The 15,484-nt window shown below is 39.0% G+C and overlaps 1 protein-coding gene across 2 annotated transcripts; it reads left to right on the top strand.

Annotated features, from left to right (window-relative positions):
• Window positions 1-29: 29 nt before the first annotated feature.
• Window positions 30-14,063, top strand: ELOC (elongin C). Of its 2 annotated transcripts, XM_075494823.1 has the most exons (5): window positions 43-138; window positions 618-687; window positions 8,551-8,612; window positions 10,783-10,926; window positions 13,614-14,063. In XM_075494823.1, exons 3-5 carry the CDS (start codon window positions 8,609-8,611, stop codon window positions 13,802-13,804), a joined length of 339 nt encoding a protein of 112 aa, XP_075350938.1. In that variant the 5' UTR covers window positions 43-138; window positions 618-687; window positions 8,551-8,608; the 3' UTR covers window positions 13,805-14,063. The 2 variants fall into 2 exon arrangements, with proteins under 2 accessions (XP_075350937.1, XP_075350938.1); XM_075494822.1 differs by lacking the exon at window positions 618-687 and having other exon boundaries at window positions 30-138.
• Window positions 14,064-15,484: the final 1,421 nt, after the last annotated feature.

Genomic DNA, 15,484 nt, shown 5'->3' with positions numbered 1-15,484 from the left:
CGCGGGGGGGGACGGCGACGGCGACGACGCTCGCCTCGGGCCGGAAGTGGCCTGTGACCTTGCCGGAAGTTCTTGGGAGGCAGCTGGCCCGACACCGCAGGGGCCCTGCGAGCGGGGCGGAGGGAGCGGCGCTGACGAGTGAGTGGCCGCGGGGGCGGCGGGGGCTGGCTCCGCTGCGGGCGGGGAGGCCCCCCCCCCGCCGCCGTCGCCGTCCGGTGGGACGAGCCGGGTGGAGAACGGGGAAGGGGGAGCCCCCGGGGCCTGCCCCTCGGAGGGGAGCGGGCCTCGCCCTCCGCGCCGCGCTCGCCCTGCTCCTAGAGCGGGGGGGGGGGGGGGGGAGCTGGACGGGAGCCGGGCCGCGGAGCGGAGAGGCTTGGAGAGGCTGGGGGAGCGTGGGGAGCTGTCGGGGGTGTGTGGAGGGGTACGGTGCCAGGTCGGGGTTCCCCCGGCGGGACGGTGGCGGAGGGCGCGTTTCTCTCCTCTGCGTGCGGGAGTGAAGCGGTCTCCTTGAAATCCAGGCGCCGCCGGGAAAGGGGCTTTCCGGAACGGTATTTTAATTAAATATCGCTCTTAAACTTTTTCCGCCACAAATGACGTCCACCCTCTTCCTACGCCAGGCCCTAGAGAGAGGGGAAAAACTAAGGCCGAAAGAATTTAGGATGCACCCCCAGGGGTTGTTATACCAAGGTGAGAAGTGCTGGTTAAAGTGCGTTAGCTGTAATGGTCGACGAATATAAGCAAAGCAAGGTTGACGGAAAAGGGTGATACAGTTACATGTAGTAAGAAAAATAAGCTTTTGAGTACCATGTGATCCTTGGAGGAGGATTCTGCTTTAATGTAAGGGAACCTGAGCGTTGGTAAATTACTGATGTCTTCAAATGTGTGCGTGAAAAGGAAAAGGGGTGTTAAGCAGTTGACTTTGAGGGGCAGTTTAATCTTATAGTTTGTGATGCTATGTGCAGGAACTTTATTAAAGATGTTTAATACTGGAGATTGTGAGTTAAGCCTTGCACTGTAGGGAGACTTAGTATAGGCCACTTGTTTACTTGGGTTTGCTGAAGATCACGTGCAAAAGTTCAATTTGGAAGCAAGCCAGAAAAACATAGATAAATAGACAAGTGGGAGACCTTTAGGCTAAGAACCACTTTGTACCTTTATTTCTGAATAATCCCTTCTGTGCTCCAGTTGCCCTCTTTTGCTATTGCCCTCTCTCCCAGAAATACTGTTGGGAGAGAAATAATGTTTATTAACCGAAGAGTTACTTAGAAGGGGAATAAGCGTTAATTAGTTTTTCTACAATACGCTGGCTACCATCTTTGCACACGTAGTGCACACCTTGTAACTTGAGATCAACCTTTTAATGTGTTTATGGTATGTCAATAAAATTTTCACTAACATTTCCCATTAACATTGGGAGCTTTAAGATAATATTTAGAAACTTTCCATACTTCAGCATTTAATTTTTTTCTTGTTGCATCAGAGAAAAGTCACTTGTGATTTCTTTTTTTATACTAGAATGAGTGATTAACAGATTTAGGTAGTGTCATGTAGTCTTAATGTGAAGACTTAATATTGATACAGTGAGGAGATCCAGGTGATTCTCTGAGGTACCTTCTTCTATCTCCCCCCCTCATATTTCTTTTTCTGATACATTTGTGTTCATGCGTCTGTCCCTTATGCTTTGTGTAGGGACAAATGAATATCTTTCAAAAGTATACTTAGCTTCAGATGTTTTACTCTGTTTTTGCAATTCTCAGTGTATGTTACAAGAAACCCTAAAGTTTTGTCATAAAAGTATGGGTTTTGTGAGATTAAAATAAAGGAATTTTTATGTATTTTGACAAGTTCTCTTGCACCTAGAAGGGTTCAGAATTTAATTATCTTCATTATGGGGTAGTTTGCATAACAGTAGCTTTTGATGAATGCTAGTAAGAAGAGGGCAGAAATTTTATAGAGCCCTATAAAATTTTGGAGTATGCTAGCAGCTTTTTTCCCCTAAAGGCAAGATGTGTATAACACAGGGCTTTTACTGTGTGTTACGAAGAAAACAGTAACAACCCCTGCCCTTTTTTTTTTTATTTAAAAACTTTCTTGGGAATTACTGAAAAGGAAAGTTTCCTTAGATAGAAAAAGAACATCTCTTATGTGAGATCTTTGATACTCCATGCAGAGTGTCCTACTTCATCTCCTGTTTATCTTAACTAGCACTCACCTGTAGTATACCTTCCTGTCACACTTCAGTGTGCCCCTGAATGTTTGAATTTTAGTGCCCGTGAGTATGGAACAGTGAATCAGCTGATTTGGAAATCACGCCACAACAGTTTTCCCTCATGTTTTTTCTAAATATGCTTCAATCCTTATTTACGTTAATTATTTTTTTATGTGTACTGAACAATGAATACTAAACTGAAGAGCAGTATTTTTAAACAAGTTAACGTATGGGATCAAGAATAGGACCAGAATTTGGGATTAACAGTAGGAGGCTACTGTTTCAACACACAACAGCCTTTGTGTACTGATGAACTCTTACTAATATACAAGTGATGCCCAGAAAATGTCACATTTGGCTTCTAAACTAACCTAGGAATTGTGAAGGCTTTTGTGTTATTTGCACCACATTTTCCAAAAATTGATAGCATAGAATACAGAAAGGTCACCAGCTGAAGCATACAGAAGCCGTGTGTACATTGTGCAGCTAATGATTTGGAAGCCATTTGAGTTTCCTTAGACCAGAATCTGAGTTTTTAAAGAGTTTTTCCGTGGGATCAAGGAATCTGAGTGCTTGAAGTGTTTGCGTAAATTTAATTTTCTTGTGCTAACCAGAATAAAGCAATGGGGTTCTAGAATCCGTACAGGGGTTGCATGTGTTCAGTTAAATTGGTGTACGTCTGTCAGGTCTATTCCGGTCTCATTGACATACAGGATATACAAGGAAATGATATTCTGGAAATTCTGGGAAGCTTGGGAGATGAGCACACAGCTTTGGGAGTGAGGTAGGAGGTTCATGGACATGCTTTGGTTTTTTTCTTGCATTTGATGCTCAAGAGAAGCAGGAAAGAGGTCAAACTAAACTCACTGTACCGTAGTATTTCTTCTTAGAGTTGTAAAGAGGAGAGTAAGATGTTTAAGTATGCTAACAAGAACACTTGCCTTGTGTGGGTTAATTACCGTGTTTTATGATACTTTGCTATATTCTACCTTGTAGGTGTAAATGTTCTAGCAATTTGTGAAAATTTTCAGTTCTCTAATATCTAATGAGAAATTTGTTTTCTTTAGCAAGAGCTTCCTTTTTAGACTGGTTGGAAAGTTTCTGTGCCAAATATGCTGGGTTTAGTTGTATTGTATTCTCCCTTATTGATTAAAAAGTGGCATATCCTTTTTATGTAATCTTTCTCTTAATGAATGTAGGTTTTGCTCATCTCTCTTTTTTTTTTTTTTTTTTTTTTTTTTTTTTAAGGAGGCAAGGCAAGAGAACAAGAATACCTAATATATGTGCTTTTTTGAGATTAAAGGCAGGGAGCTGAGCTACCTAATTGGTAATGCCACATAAGCTTCTTGAAGGGGAAATGGAATCGCAAATGTACTTCAACAAAAATTAGCGGTTCTTTGCAGGAGTCTGAAATAGTCAGGTCAGAAATATATAACAAAAAAGGCAAATATTTGAGTGTTCAGAAGACTTGGATTGTTCTCTTCCCTACTGCTGCATTGGTGTGGTCTTGGTGAAGTCAGACAGGGGCAGCCATAAAATGTGGAAAAGTAATTAAAATATAGGTAGTTACCAGGCATCTTCAGAAATCTCACCGAGTGTCTTTCTTCGTGTTGTCTTGGCAAATGTTGTCATTTATATTTTCTTTATACAGAAGGCAAATATAGTGACATGTTTTGCAATAAATATTGTATTGGAAAATACACTGTAAGAAAAGAATTTCTGGTAAGAGAACATACTAGGTCACTTGACTTTCCTGTTTCTAACCTGTTATTTAATGCTTAAGGGCACACAGTTGTCAATTTAAAAAAAATACTTTTGTGCAGAAAACTTCCCTCCACACTCCTTTTACTATATGCACAAGTGGTAACTTGTGTGTGGCAGGGATTTCTACATTCTTCATCTGTCTAATTTCTTTTCTACGTGCATTTTTTTCTGGTTTTGGGGGATGTTGAATAACAAATCAAGATTTCTATCAAATGTTGCATGTTTTCTGTGCCAGTTTTTCAGTGTATTTCTTCTGCTGTCCCATTCATTTTTCGGTAAACTTATGAACCAGTCAGATAGTTGACTGAAAAAATGGGCTGTGGCTTGCGCAAGATCATGTTAATACTGTCTCAGATAACTTGAGTGTAGTTGTTGGGAAGAAGAGGCTTTTCACAAAATAGTCATTTTGAACTGCAGTACGTTCTAATCTTCATAAAGTGCCATGACACATTGAACATTTCTTGATACAGAAGAGGAACCAATAGATGCTAACAGGTTGTTACTGCTTTTTTAGGTTTTTCAGGTTTCCCAGTCTTCTTGGTTTTCTTTCCTTCTCTCTTTTGTTGCACTGACTCTATGATTTTTCTGTGCTCTCTGTTGTCCACATTTTGTTAGGAGAAAATCTATACTCCTAATAGTATTCACAATTATCTTTTCAGATTTTTTTTTTTTTTTTTTACAAATGACACATTGTTATATCAGAATAGAAACTCAGTGAAACCAAAATGTATCCCTTGCTTACATGTCGAATGCATCATATAATGGAATGTATGATGTCTTTTTCTTAAAAGCAGGTAGGCTTTCTGCACCTTTTACTTTTGGCAATAGAATGTTAGTTTTGTTCTGTATTCAGAACCAAACTTGGATTCTGGAATAGCAGTATAAATTTTATTCGTTTTGTAGTTTATGTTCACTTGTTGGACTTAAACTGAGGAATAATGTTGGCATACTTCTCCTGCTTTGATGTTTATCCTTTTAATGAATTGTTATGCTTATCTTCATTTGAGTTTTATTTTGCTAAGCTGAGTAAGCAAGACTAATTTTTCTCTTATACAACAGGCTCTTTGGTCATATCAGTAGCTCCTTTCCGTAGTTCTTGTAATTAGAACTTCTTTTCCTTGAAAACAGGAATTCAGAATTGTGTGTGATATTCCAGAGAAGTTGTTGCTAATGTGCAACAATGTTCATATTTCCCTATCTCTATTGCAAAGAAATCCTTGATATACATTTGCCTCTCCCTCCCCCCCCCCAAGCTGCATCCGTTTATAGTTGATCACAGAATGATTATGCTCCCAAAGAACAAGCCCTGACTACATGGAAGAAGCTTATATCAGTCCCTACGTGCAGGAATCTTGCATTTCATATGATTTTATTTCATGTGGCTTCTAGTATGCCATTTTTCAAGACCGGTCACTTGTGTGTGTGATACTCTGTTCCCCTTTTGTTGCAGTGCTTTCCACTCCTGTCTCATCTAAATCTACCTACTCTTTCTGGCAGCATTGTTAAAAAAAGTTCAGTATGATTTTTGGAGGACCTAGTAGTTCTTTTCTAGTCCAGTTGTTCCCTGTTTGCAACATCATACTGTATTCTTGTAGAAAGTTTCTTTCTCATTTTAAGATTACCCTCTTATCACATTTATTTAACCTGAGATGATTTACTGAGTTCAGATTGCATCTTGCTTGAGTTTCCTTTTTTCAAGAAAATGACTGATTCATTTTTTAGGTATTGGATTAGTCTAGCATGTCCTAAATCTGCTAACGCTTACTGCATTTTTATCCTGTTTTCCTTTTTAATACAATTGAATTCAGACCACTGAGCCTGATAATTTTTTTTTCTTCTTTAAGGGTTAACTGGTATTTTTTTTTTCTCTCTAATCATATGATAGCACATTTCATTTGATTTTCATTAAAATGCTCATTGCAATTTTTTGGGACGGCTCTAATGTTTTGGTGTAGACATTTTTTTCAGTTCCCTAGCTTCAATGTATTAGCCCTCTCAAGTTATGCTTTTACCTTGGAAGGTGTAATATTTGCATTACCACTAACTAGCGTGTCTTTATTCCTGTATCTAGTGGCGTTATTTCTATTGGAAACCAAGGCACATTTAATCATCACCAGTACCTCCGTGAAATGGTAGCACTTCTTCTGTGTTTTTTTTTAATTATTATTATTTATAAATCATATCCAGTTTCACTACCCTTTCGGAGTGTAGGGAAGGTTTTTGTGGCTAGAGAAAGAGGTAGCACAAGTGATCCTCTTCTGCAAAGTAGAAGTAGTAATGTAAGGTATCCCATCAGTTGCTGAGCAACAGATACTCTCCAATAAGATGCTTGATTTCCATTTACAAAAACTGTTGAAATAGAAAGATCCCATCAGTTTTGTGCTGCAGCTATTCCAGCACCCGAATACAATTTCCATGCATGAGTTCCTGGAATTATTGAAAATGGCGAAAGCATTTAACACTCGATATTAAGGTATCTCTATGACAGCATACACAAATTAACTCACAAAGGGCATTCTTGAATGTGCCTTATATTCAGGAACTTTTCACCTGCAAGAGTACAGGTGAAGATGTTTCTTATACCAGGGAAAGGGTATAGGGAAAGAAAATATAAGATATTTCTGTAAAGTCAGGATAATTTTCAAAGACAACAACAATGGAAGTGGAGGATGCTTTTTTGCTCAGTTCTCCACAGACAACTAAAACCTATTGGTTATGCATGTGTAGTTTGATTAGGTGTACATAACAAATCGCCTTCTTGTGACAGCTTGAGGAAACATTCAGACTATTTCATATTTGTAGTTATGAAAAAAGGGAGATGGAGCAAATCAGCACCAAAGTGCTGTTGAGAAGTGAAGCTATCGGCAATAGCAAAGAGCTGCATCTTCTGAAGAGATGCAGAGATCTCTAAAACTTCCTCCAAATCTTGCGGCTCCCTCCTCAACTTGCTTACATTTTTTGCTAAGCTTTTACCAGAAACATAGGAGGGAGGGGATGGGGGGAGTGGTGTCTATTCTGTTTTTTCGCACCTCCTGCTCTGGGGTCCTTCTCTAGTGAGTAATTGCAGTTTGTGCCTCTGCTGTTGCTCATTGCTTTTCGAAGCAACAACATGGATTGTCAGAATTCTTGAGTCTCTTTGCTGCCCCTGACCCTGAATATCGGCTGGGAAACCACCCAGAATCACTGGTGCTGTTTTCCTGAACCTGTGGGCACACAACAGTGTAGTTCATTGATTTGTACTGGGTTAATGTTTGGAGAGTAGCTGTTGACGTGAAAGGAATTTTAGGACAGCAGGTGGGTGGGTGGAATTTCTCTTCCAAAGTTTTGTTTTCCACAGCAGAGATGCAGTTCAGCGTAAAGAAATACATGTTGTATCTGAACATACCAGCTTTGTTTTGCAAATAAGTGCTTCCATTTCTCTAACTCTTTGGATTCATTTACATGGCAAAATACGTATGCAACAAGCTGGATATCAGTTTATAAGATATGGAAGCTCCTGGTTAACTTACCATGTGAATACCTATCTTAAATGCCTGAAGTAGATTATCTAGGTGACATTGGTGGCTGTATCAGGAACTATCAGTCTTCTGGGAAGGACAGGTTGGAGGCCAGGTATTTAGTGCACACTGATTAGACTGATCCCTGAGCCTTCTCTTCTCCAGCCTAAACAACCCCAGTTGCCTCAGCCTCTCCTCACATGACAGGTGCTCCAATCCCTCGGTCATCTTTGTGGCCCTTTGCAGGACTCAGTTCAGTCTGGCATGTACTGGGGAGGCCACAGCTGGACCCAGCACTCCAGATGTGTCCCACTAGTGCTGAGTGGAGGGGCAGGATCACCTGCCTCAACCTGCTGCCAACACTCCTCCTAATAAAGCCCAGGGTACTGTTAACTGCCTTTGCTGCAAGGGCACGTCGCTAGCTCATGTTCAACATGGTGTCCACCAGCACCGCCAGGTCTCTTCCTGCAAAGCTGCTTTCCAGCTGGTCAGCCTCCAGCTGGCACTGGTGCCTGGGGTAATTCTTCCCAAGGTGCAGGGGTTTGCATTTCCCTTTGAACTTCATAGGCTTCCTGTTGGCCCCTTTCTCTAGCTTGTCAAGGTCCCCCTGAATGGCAGGACAACCACTCCTCTATTCACAGCATAGTGAACTGTTCTCTGACTTTTTTTTTCCCTGTAGACAAGCAGTTCAGTCTCTCTAGTATCTTTTGCAGTGTGGCAAAACTTGCTTTCTTTACCTCCTCAATACCATTGCATGGATGGTGTTTGTAGATAAAAGTCGTAAGGCTCTTGAAATAACTCTGGCTTTATAGTCAAGGGCCTTTAAAAAGCTTAGGGGAACAACTTCTTTACAAAGTAAGCTAAAATTTAGAGATTCTTGAAGATGGTAGGGATCTCTGGACAGCAAAGATAAGTTTCAAAATGTAATGTTTTCAAAACGTAATGCTCATCAACATTGCATGCTGTGTATCTTCATATTCTTTTCTGAAGAGTGTTTATGATAACATAAAGGCTAATAACTAAAGCTGACTTTAGAAATTGTACTACTGACTGAAAATATTGCCACTTGTGTTTTTTCAGACGTTCCTATTACAAAAGCTGCTGTTGAAAAGAAACAATTTTTTTTTATAAGAAGAGAATGGGTAAGTTCATCTTAGAAAGGTTTTTGGGTTTGGTTTTTTTTTTTGTTTCCTGTAATATGAAGCATTTTCTGTCTTACATCGGTAGAGGAGGTGGATTGTAAGACTTTCAATGTTGATCTTGTCACTGTTTTTCTTGTAGACTCAAAAGTTAATGGAACTTCCTACAAATGTTTTTTTAGGAGGATTTTCTCAAGTGACTGTTCATTTGTTGAAAGACTTGTTCAGAGTGCATCTATCTAACAGTAAATTTAACTTGCTTAATATGCATAGTGCTGAAAATGTACATGCTAAAATAGGATGCCTTTAGGCTTTTATAGCACTAAACCTGTAGATAGTGGACGAGAAAATTTCACTGTGTACTGTTGTAAATATTTTTTTGTTTGGTAACTAAGGTCAGCCTGTTAGAATTCTGGCTAAGAGATTGTAATAAGGACTGATTTCTGATAAATTACATTGCGTGTGTGTGTGATCTAATTGTCTGAAATGGTTCTGTCTGCCTCTACAAATGTCTGGTTAATGAAATATGATTGGACAGATTCTGGTTTTATCTATACTTTTTCTGAATGTATTTTAGCATGTTTAGCACTGGCAGTACTTTATTAAAATTGGCAATAACTACATGTAATTCAATTTTAACTTCAAATTCACGAAACAACTTGATTGGGGGAATGTTATATTTGCTGTAACACTAGATATGATGCAAGGTACTTATTCTAATATAATATAATTTCTATTCTTTGTTTTGTCAGAAGGAGACAAAATACTAACAATCAAATGTCAAGTTTGTAGTCTATATCTGTTTTATCTTCTGTACTTCTGCATATGATCATGAAATGCTGGCAGTATTTTACTTTTCTAGTAGCGTACAGATATCTTCTGTTACACTTTTCCGAGCTGGAAGAACTTCCAGGACTTTCATTTTTAACTTTCTGTCAAGATTAATACTGTTCTGAAAATCAAATTTCATGTGCAGTGTCAAATTCAAGTATTTTTAAATGGAATTCTAGCAATACTTGCTATATTAGTCCCTTAAAGTACAGTATTTGAAAGAAAGTATTAACTTTCCAGTTTGAATTTGATAGGATTTGTATATTTAGTGGTGGTGGGGGGGGGTTTACACTCATTTTTTTTTAAATATTTTAATATTACTGCAGTCTTTATTACTTAAGAGTTTACAGGAACATATAAAGACCAACTACAGAGACAGTCTACTTAGCGCGATGGTGTCCTATAGTGCTGAGCACTATACAGGCACAAAGTAGTCAGTGGTTCCTACTCCAGAGAGCGTGCTGCCTAAATAGACAAGACGGGTGCAAGATGGGGAAACTGTTAAGACTGCACAGAGTGAACAGTGCAATGGTGGCAACAGTGATGTTTTTTCAACTTTTAAAGATAGCGCTGCTAGGAGAGAACAAATGAATGAACAAAAAAGGAAGGGAGATAAGGGCTTCTAGAGAAACAAAGTAGAGAGTGGGTATATAATGAGACAGGAGGGAGAAGGGAAACAGAAGAAGCACAGTCAAAACTGCTGTGGGGAGAATTTCCAAATTTCCTTGGTTTTAGTGCTCTTGCACTTTCCCTGTTTTCCACCAAAGGTCACAACATGGGTGTGCACTAACACTGTGTGGTTCTGGGTCTGGCTGAGCAGTGGGGGAGGATGACTCTTGCTTCATGTCACTTCTTCAATACAGGAATACTGACTGCTTGTATTCTTACCTATGTTTCAAAAAGTGCTTTTTTCCTTGCAGTCTGTATTTTTAAATATTAGATAGGTATTTAGGTCACTTTTAGTAAGTACTAGTATGATAAACATGGCAATAGCCTTAGGGAGGGAAGCAGTAGCATGTTCAATTCACTTGAGAATGTCTAAAGGAAAATTTCATCCCTGCATAGATTTTAGAAATCATGTCAGAATTTGGTGATGGAGAAATGAGAGAGGAGAGATGTTAATAAAAAAATTCCTACTTTTGCAAAAATTCTTACTTTAAAACAGATTGCTGAGTGCTTCAGAGAAGTCACCTTCAAATATGCAAAATGCTTCTGTCTTATTTCTGGTTGTATTGGGTTCTTTGGTCTGCAAACATAGTCATAGAAAAGACCGCAGCTTGCATTCTTAGTGATGTGAATCAGTCATTGTGTTCTGAAACTGTTAATCTGTTTTCCATTATAGATGGAGAAGAGAAAACATACGGTGGGTGTGAGGGCCCAGATGCTATGTATGTGAAGTTAATATCCTCCGATGGCCATGAGTTCATTGTAAAAAGAGAGCATGCATTAACATCAGGAACAATAAAAGCTATGTTGAGTGGACCAGGTAGGTACAAAAGATTTAGTACCTTCATATCCTTTGTTTTCACTTTTGGACAGTTTGAATTTATATCATGCAGTGAGTGAAAGTTGGAATAAATGACAGCTTTTCCAGATCCTGCCTAGTTCCTGTTTCCGGTGGAACAGTCCACCTCTGTGGGGTATTGTGCTACCAGACATGTAATTGGACTCTGTCTGCTTTTGGACAGTTAAGAGATCTTATGGTGTCATTACTACTCGTTTCCCATGGTATGAGAACTTGAGGGCATTACATGAAATGTGTAGCTGTCAAGTTCAAAACAGACAAGAGTTGGTAGTTCTTCATTGCCACCTCCATGGTGGAACTTTTAGTACTTTGTACTGGGTCTGGCTGGTATGGAATTAATTTTCTTCATAGCAGGTCATATGGTTCTGCGTTTTAGATTTGTGACTAAAACAATGCCAGTAACACACCAATGTTTTAGCTATTGCTGAACAGTGTTTGCACAGTGTCCAGGCCTTCTCTGTTTCTCACTCTTCCCCCCACCCAATGAACAGATGGGGGGTGTGCAAGAGGTTGAGAGGGAACACAGCCAGGCAGATGACCCAAACTAACCAAAGAGATACTGCATGCCACGTAATGTCATGCTCAGAAGTAAAAAGGGAGAGGAGGGGGTAAGGGGGGTTAGCCATCTTTTGCTTGGGAACTGACTGGGCATCAGTCTAGCCATGGGAGGTAGGGAGTGATTATCTTTGCATCAGTTGTTTTGTTTCCTTTCTCTTCTTCCACTTGTCTTTCTCTTATTAAACAATTTTTTATCTCAACCACGAGTTTTCTTGCTTTTACTCTTCCTTTCCTCTTCCCTTGTCCACTGCAGGGGGAAGTGAGCAAGTGGCTGTGTGGTGCTTAGCCACCTACTGGGGTTTAAGCCACAACATGTTCGCAAGATCCTATGGCAAGGAGTTCCTGAGCTTAATGACAAAAGTTAGCTTAAGTTTGAGAGGAGGGTAGATAAACTTACAGAAGGGAAGGACCTTGTGTTACTGAATATATGAGACTACCTCTGGTTTAAGAAGTGTCTGAACTAATTCTTGAAGACCAAAAGGGTGGAGGAGAGAACAGGGAGGAGTTAACACGTGTGCTTTCCCTCTTCTCTACCCTCATCCTGTACATTTACCTTTGGCCACTTAAGTGGTGGGCAGTAGGTTATGGGGAGCTCTGGTCTGAATACAGTCATTCTTATATTCTCATTTAGATTCTGGCGAGGGGGATTACTGGAGAGATCTATTTGCTTAATATATTTTTAAAATACTTAGTAATAGTTGGGCACACTGAGCAATTAAAATTCTCAGGTTAATGTTCTGCTAAATGTCATTGTAATGGTTGCAATTGAAAATATGTAGCAGGTCTGTTGTGTCTGATCCACTCCATGTCAGCCTCCCAGACATGTAAGAGGAAGAGTAGTTACAAGACCTGCTCTGAATTTGTTCCACAAACAATGTGAAAAAGGCGAAGCAGCCTGCTTAGAGGGCTAGAAAACTGACTCTGTAAAGGAGTCAGCATTCAAGAATATTTTGTATAAAAACTAGCAAGATAAATGGGTTCACAAGGAAAAGTACTCTTGCTGTCTAGTTCAGTAGGTCATAATTTCACTGATGTTTAAGTGTTCTCTATTTCAGTACTGTGATATTGCCAATATGCTAACATTTCTTCTGTTGCTTCCTACTGTTCCTGTACTAGTATTCAAGCTGGATTGGCTTCAGTATATGCAGATATTTCTACACAAATGTGTGTAGATATTAGTAAATAGCTCTGCTTTGTAGTTAGAAGGGGATTCCTATAGAAATAGTGGGAACCAAACATTGCTAGGTCTCCCATAAATATGGAGTACTTGTTCGTGTTTTTTGTATTGTCTTTCAGCTTAATGAGTTGAAAGTCCAGAGAGATGAGGAAAAGAGGGACAAAGATAACAGTAGAAAGGCTGTGGGACTAACCACAGGGTGACTTCATATCATCCAAGTTTCATGCTTATAGGCACTATAGAAAGCTAATTTCAAATGTACATGCATTTTGAGATTTGAGCTTTGGATAAATTCTTCCATATCAATAGGGATAAACTCATACTGTATGTAACCTTTCCTCCAGTACAACTAGGGTTTCCCTGTCCCTCCTGCTTGCCTGTTTTCACGGCTGATCAAGTTAATGCATATTTGAGGTTTCAATCCTCTGTCAAATCTGCCTGAAAAGGACTGAGAAATTCAAGGCTAGTGGTATCACAGAAGGGTCTACTGATAAGTGTGCATATGCAGATATGGAACATCTATAAACTTTTTTTTCTTGGATAAGACAGCTAGAAATTTGGATTGATAGCTTTTTTTTTAAATGTTGTTACTGTGACCTTTAGAGCTGAGCACACTACAGTTTTAGAGCAAGCAAGCATCAGAATTAAACCTAAATTTCTGGTGTAGTGGTTCAGAATATTGTTAATAGGCTGCAGCCAAAATAAACATTTTGTAATGCAGGGGATCGTTATATTCTTGAGGGTTGTGAATGTGGCACATCCTGCTTTACACTGAAGAATCTAACATGCGGGAATCCAGGGACTTGGGCAAGTCTGTTTAGAATGTGTTGTATTAGTATGGTAAAGCGTTTCATTTTGCAGTGAATTGAGATTCTGACTTTTGGTTTGGTGTTTTGTTTTTGTTTTTCTACAGGACAGTTTGCAGAAAATGAAACAAATGAGGTGAATTTTAGAGAGATCCCATCCCATGTCCTATCCAAAGTATGCATGTATTTCACCTACAAGGTCCGCTATACTAACAGCTCTACGGAGATTCCTGAATTCCCAATTGCACCTGAAATTGCCCTGGAACTTCTGATGGCTGCAAACTTCTTAGATTGTTAAATAAAATAAATTATAATAAAAATGTAAAACTTTTTTCAGTATTTAATACATGTAGTTCAGTTAGTAACTTTTTTCAGATAGCATGTTGCGTGTGCGCTGTTGAGAACTGTGAAGTTCACTGCAGAGGCAATTGCTTCAGTCCTTTTGCATATAGCAGTCATTCAGTTGGAAGTTTGTTTTGCTGCTTACACAAATAAGGACCTTTTCACAAACTAAGACAAATAAACAAATATGCCAATTAGTAGATGGCTATGCCTTATCCTTTAGGTGTGGTAGAACTTTCTTTTAATACAATGACCATAGAAAATACTGGAGTTTAGACTAATGCTCTCTAAAAGGTAATTATAGTTAAATATGAGTAGCTGTTTAGGGTTTCTAACTTTCTCTTATTGTTAAAGTTTCTAAACATCTGAACTTAATCTCCTTTGTAAGATAGCTGTCCTTTAGCATAGTTATACTAATTAGATTAGAAGTGCCCTCCCCAAGGTTTGTATACTGACAGTAATATTCCATTTAGGTTGAAAGTGGAGTATGTAGCAGAATGCTTAAGGCTTTTAATTTAAATCATAGTATAGACATGCATAAAGGTGTACTTGATACATTTTTCTTTTATAACCTAAATTTTCCCCGTTAATAATTACAAATATTCAAGTCACTTGTCTGTACAGTAAGACTGTGATCCTACTGACAGTGGCTTTTAAGGGGAAAAATAACTGTTACAATCTGTGTATATTATCTTCTGTATAACATGTAAGGTTATTCTTAATGTACTGTCACTTGACCTGATATGGATTTTATATGGTTTCACTTATGGTTTATTTCCATTGTTGTGATTGGTTATGTAAAGTCTGTATTTAATCTTTAGAGTAGTAGTCATTTAAATTTTGTAACATAGCAACTGAAAAAGATAGCAGTTATTCTATCTTTTACCTCTTCTTTGACCGCTCTCTTGTATCCACAGAAAAAGACCCTGAAATGTGGAGGTCTTTTATATTTGAAGGAAAGGGCATTAAGCAGATGTTTAAGGAGCTGTTTTATAAATTTCATAGGTATTTCCAATGTTTTTACAAATATTTTAGGGGAAAAGGATTGGCAAGCCACTGACATAATACTGAAGTGGAACACATCATCTCTTGGTAGTTCCTGCTGGTAGTTGCCTATACTATCAGTTCTTTGTTCAAAACAAGTTTCCATAAAGAAAAAAAAATTAAACTTGAGACAAGAAGTTGCTTTTTGTTCAGCTGCAGTCTGAAGAACCCTTCTGCCAAAATCATCTGTAAATAAGAATAAATCTAATGCATCATAAAATGATGCAAGAACAATGTAGTTAGCATTTCCATCAGCTACCACTGCTTCAGCTTTGTTTTGATCAAGAAGTGGTTGTGGTGTTTCATGGAAAAATCCCACCAACAGATGGTGGCACCTCTTTATTGATGTATTAACTCGTGGTGAATTTAGAGGGCTGAAACTCTCCTCTAAACCTGTTTGCCAACGTAAATACAACTTTGAAGAGATTTTTCTGGACAAAAACTAGTAACTTACATAGACTATGCAGTCTGCCCATGGAGGAGTTCAGTTCTGACATACAAAATTTTACTCTGGGCTTGAACAATGCTTGATAGGCAAGCTGACATTTGTCAATGTGTTGATAGATTAGCTGACGTTTCACATCACATACTT

Source organism: Mycteria americana, chromosome 2 (assembly GCF_035582795.1).
Source record: "Mycteria americana isolate JAX WOST 10 ecotype Jacksonville Zoo and Gardens chromosome 2, USCA_MyAme_1.0, whole genome shotgun sequence".
NCBI lineage: Eukaryota > Metazoa > Chordata > Aves > Ciconiiformes > Ciconiidae > Mycteria > Mycteria americana.
The sequence above is the reverse complement of the archived record's forward strand: the minus strand, read 5'-3'. Positions and strand labels throughout refer to the sequence as shown.

What these genes read in the sequence shown, in the direction of transcription:
- ELOC (XM_075494822.1), top strand. An exon ending in AGCTATGTTGAGTGGACCAG is followed by an intron (nt 10,927 to 13,613) that starts GTAGGTACAAAA and finishes GTTTTTCTACAG; the next exon opens with GACAGTTTGCAGAAAATGAA.